Source organism: Malus sylvestris, chromosome 15 (assembly GCF_916048215.2).
Source record: "Malus sylvestris chromosome 15, drMalSylv7.2, whole genome shotgun sequence".
Lineage (NCBI taxonomy): Eukaryota > Viridiplantae > Streptophyta > Magnoliopsida > Rosales > Rosaceae > Malus > Malus sylvestris.
Window position 1 is genome coordinate 21380798 of NC_062274.1, and position 4527 is coordinate 21385324.

At 37.6% G+C, this 4527-nt stretch overlaps 1 protein-coding gene across 1 annotated transcript; it reads left to right on the top strand.

The window, feature by feature from the left end:
• Window positions 1-351: 351 nt before the first annotated feature.
• LOC126602244 (abscisic acid 8'-hydroxylase 4-like) lies at window positions 352-4023 on the top strand. Its single transcript, XM_050269071.1, has 9 exons — window positions 352-743; window positions 1165-1489; window positions 1596-1745; window positions 2004-2255; window positions 2351-2437; window positions 2591-2669; window positions 2895-3001; window positions 3241-3359; window positions 3560-4023. Exons 1-9 carry the CDS (start codon window positions 469-471, stop codon window positions 3651-3653), a joined length of 1488 nt encoding a protein of 495 aa, XP_050125028.1. The 5' UTR covers window positions 352-468; the 3' UTR covers window positions 3654-4023.
• Window positions 4024-4527: the final 504 nt, after the last annotated feature.

Consider the following 4527-nt stretch of genomic DNA (forward strand, 5'->3'; position numbering starts at 1 on the left):
TAATTAGTTGAATCCTTAAACCTTTAATACTAAACAGAGCAATGTTTTCTCTTTTCTATACTCAAATTTGAATATTAATTTTTATAATTTTGGATTATTATATTTTCGGATAAAAAATCTTAATTAATGGCGGGTCACTGTCATCAATTAATAAAATAACCCAATATTATTCTATTAATTTAATGTATAAGGTAACCATAAACTTTTGGTCTTGGTATGAGATGTCTACATTTCTTACTCTACATTAAAACTACACGATGAATTGAAACATTTGACTTCATGCACTCATCTTCTACATACCATATAAATCTAGTCAAATATATAAACTAAAGCCTTTTCTCCCCAGAGATGCTCTTAACATTAAAACAAAAAAATTCCTTTCTAACATTTTGTCTCGTTTGAAAGACTACATTGTGCATTTCTCTATAAAAGGCCCCATCGGAACCGATTAGATTCATTAAGAAAAACATGGCAACTTTTGAAATTTTCTCGAAGATGCTGAATCCATCAAGGGAAGAGCTCCTCCTCTTTGTGAAGAACTATAGTGATATTCTCATTGCTGCTCTGCTTTCTATTGTAACAGTACTTTTGGTCCCAAAAATTGCTAGGGGAAGGGTCACCAGTTCCAAAGGTAGCATCCCGGGCGGGTTGGGGTTACCCATTTTCGGCGAAACCCTTTCTTTCCTTTCAACAAGTAACAGTGCAAAAGGATGCTATGACTTTGTCAGACGCCGGCGAATGTTGTGAGTTATTCTATCACCCCATCGCTATATTGGAATGTACATGTAGGACTTATCGATCACTTAGCGCTTCTTTGGTGTCTAGGACTTATCGATCACTTAGCGCTCCATTGACGATGTTACCAATTATATTTTTCTTCTTTTGTGCTGACCCTTCAACACTATGAAAAAATAAAAATAAAATCATTCAAGGGGAACTTGTCAAAGGTGATGCTTTATGTTACTAGTGCACCTAACTTGTAACACTAATGATTACTGAGATGAATGATTTCTTACACTCCTATGTAGTTGATGCAATATTATGGATGCACTTTAGAACCTACTTGAATAGACTAAAAAAAGTTCTTTTGGTTGATAGAGTATGTATATTTAATCATTTTCATACTGATGGAACGTTGAATTGACTATCGCGGTGAAACTATAGGTATGGAGATTGGTTTAAGACGAGGTTATTTGGCAAGATCCATGTTTATGTTCCAAGTTCAGAGGGTGCAAGAACCATTTTTGCTAGTGATTTTGCAACCTTCGACAAGGCGTATTTAAAACCAATGTCAGATGCTGTTGGAGTCGATAGCTTGCTGGTTGTGGCTCAGGAGACTCATAGAAGGATTAGGCGCCTTCTATCTGATCCTTTCTCCATGAGTTCTTTACCTACGTTCATACAGAAGCTTGATAAAATTCTGTGCCAGGAGCTAAAAACAAGAGAAGAAAGCGGGGAAAAATTTTCAGTGCTTGCCTTGAGTATGAAAGTATGGAAATTCTTCTGGAATGATTGTAGAAACAAGAGTCTCATATATATATATATAGTAGTAGGGTAAAAGAAGCTGATCTCTCTGAATGTTATCTGATGCGCAGCTAACGTCCGACGCAATGTGCACCTTGCTAATGAGCGTCACAGATGATAAAATACTGCGAATGTTTGAGCATGACTGCGCCTTAGTCTCAGATGCCATGATATCCTTTCCAGTCATGATTCCGGGCACTAGATATTACAATGGCATGAAGGTACGTGACGTGTACATCCTTGTTAGTTCATTCACTGTTTAAATTTTTGGAGTTCATCGTCTAACGCATTATTAAAGCTTAGTTAGGGGTCTTAACATGATATACATTGTCGACCAAAAATGTGGCTGGAAATCAACTCTCTCTCATTCAAATAACAGTTCACAAATCTCACTACATCTCATTATCCGAGTGTTTTGTAATATATGACTACAGAAATAGTTTACCTTGAAGAGTTTACTAAAAGAATTGTCAAAGCAGGCAAGAGCTCGTGTTATGAAAGTCTTTAAAGACATGATCGCAGAGCGGAGAAGCGGAAAGGAGTATTCAGATGACTTCCTGCAGTCGATGATAGAAAGAGATACATGCCCTGACAATGAAAAGCTGACAGACGCAGAGATTATGGACAACCTATTGACATTGATAATTGCAGGGCAGACCACCACTTCAGCTGCAATGATGTGGAGCCTTAAGTTTCTCGACGAGAACAGAGAAGTCCTGGACAGACTCAGAGTAAGTAATTCCAAAGTGTATCTTCATATCATATAAATTGTGGTAGCAATTTCAGTATCGTTGAGATAGATAAGAAAGAATATATGAACATACAGGAGGAACAGTTGACAATAGCCAGAGCTAGGCCAGAAGGAGCTTCAGCTAAACATGAAGATATTAAAAACATGCCCTACTGTGTCAAGGTTCGCACCACATCCTAGAAACTTTCGATTGTTAAATTCAACGTATAAAAAGGATCTTTAATCATGCAACTTTTCACCAGATTAAACTGATAGCAGAGACACCTTGCATACAAACGCGTTGACATCTTTAGTGCTCCGTATGTTTTTCTCCAGGTTATGAAAGAGACATTGAGGTTGGCAAATGTTCTTGTGTGGTTTCCTCGTGTAGCTACCAGTGACTGCACTTTAGAAGGTATGTTACAATAAACTTAACCTAGAGAAGTTAAATATGACCGGCACATACAAATATTTCTTCTGTTTATAGATGTTCGAAGCCGTGAGTTACCACAGCTAGCACTACAGCGGAAATGCTTTCCATCTCATAGAGAACCCCGGAGAGGATAGATGATAGGTTCCTTTTCAATATTTCTCTTAACAAAAACTTGTTTAATCTTAATTCATCACAATGCAATTGCAGGTTTTGAAATAAAGAAAGGGTGGCGGGTGAATATTGATGTGACTCGCATACACATGAATCCAGATCTGTTTCCAAACCCAACACAGTTCGACCCATCTAGATTTGATGTACCCGTCTCTCTAGCCGAACACTTCATTTTTCTTTTAACTTCTGTTATACACAAAAATATTTAAACCACTCAAATATGCAGGAGAAGGATTTAAATATGGTTGAAACTGGACACGCTCACTGCTTTGGCCAACTGGCCGAACCCATAACTGAAATTTCATACACTTCATTTTTCATTGTTGCCAAGGTATTGACATTGACAGATGTGTTACTTATCGTTTGTGTCAATTTTCTCCAGGAAATGCCAAAGCCATATAGCTATATACCATTTGGGTCAGGACCCAGGTCATGCTTAGGAACCAATATGGCCAAGGCGACAATTATGATCTTTTTACACCGTGTAGTAAGTGGATACAGGTGAGTGAGAGTTTTCAGAGCCATCATTTGATTTTTCTTATCTTGTATGAGCTATGTTAAGGTGATTCGCCCATGCATGTATGTGCAATTTATGACCATTTGTTTTGGAAATCACATTTGAGCAACGGTAAAAATTCACCTACGGGAGTGTGGACATCTTATATTGATGAATCTTAAAATTCTTTCCCCTTATTGTGTAGCTGGACAATTCATGATTGGGATCCTAGCCTGGAAAAGATGTCACACATTCCACGGTTAAGCAGTGGTTTGCCCATTACCTTGAAGGCCTTGTAAGAGAGCAGACCTGGTATGCCTGGAAAATTAGGGTTCAATAATCCCGCGTCTTGCCGGTTGTCTGGATAGTCACTACCCCGTGGTTAGCGCCAGCTGCGAAGGCTTCTCCTCGTGCGAGTAAATATTATGCCTGGGTCTTAGGGCTAGGGTTTCTGTTTTACTGGGGCTACATGTTTGGGGCTCATTTGTGTTTTGTAGCACCTACTGTTGCTGTTTTGTGTTTAGTCTCATACTATATATTGTGGCTTGTTCCGCTAGCGTCTTGTGTTAATGAAGTATTTCTTTTTCCGAACATAGAAAGAAAAAAACACATCGGGAAGCATGTAATTTTGCAGAATAAGTACGCATTCTTGCCAAATTTATGTTACTATTGATCAGATCATATAATATTACAAGGGCCTTTTAATTTGTTGAATATGTGATGTCTAGGGTTTTAATCTGTTGAATCTGTGATGTTGAGGGTTTTAATCTATTGAATCTGTGAAGATATGTGTTTTGTGAAATTTGTAATATGTTGATTTAGACTTAAAAAACATAATCTATTGAAATATATGAATTGAAAACTAAAATGACATATAGATTAAAGTATTATAACATATTGAAAATATGAAAAACAAGCATATAATGAGTGTTCATCCAAGTATTCAACAAGTCTCTTACAATTTACTGAACAAAAATAAAATGCAAAATGGAAGTAATCGATTTTTTATCTAAGTTGCGACCTAGGCACGTGCCCATATGGGTGCAGACGGGCACCTAGGTGGGCTAAGCGGATGCCTAAGGAGATCTATGTGTCATTTCTTGATTTTCAAATGCATTAATTGGGGCAGTGGCTAGCCCCGTAGCGCCTAGATGAGATTTTTATAACAATGGA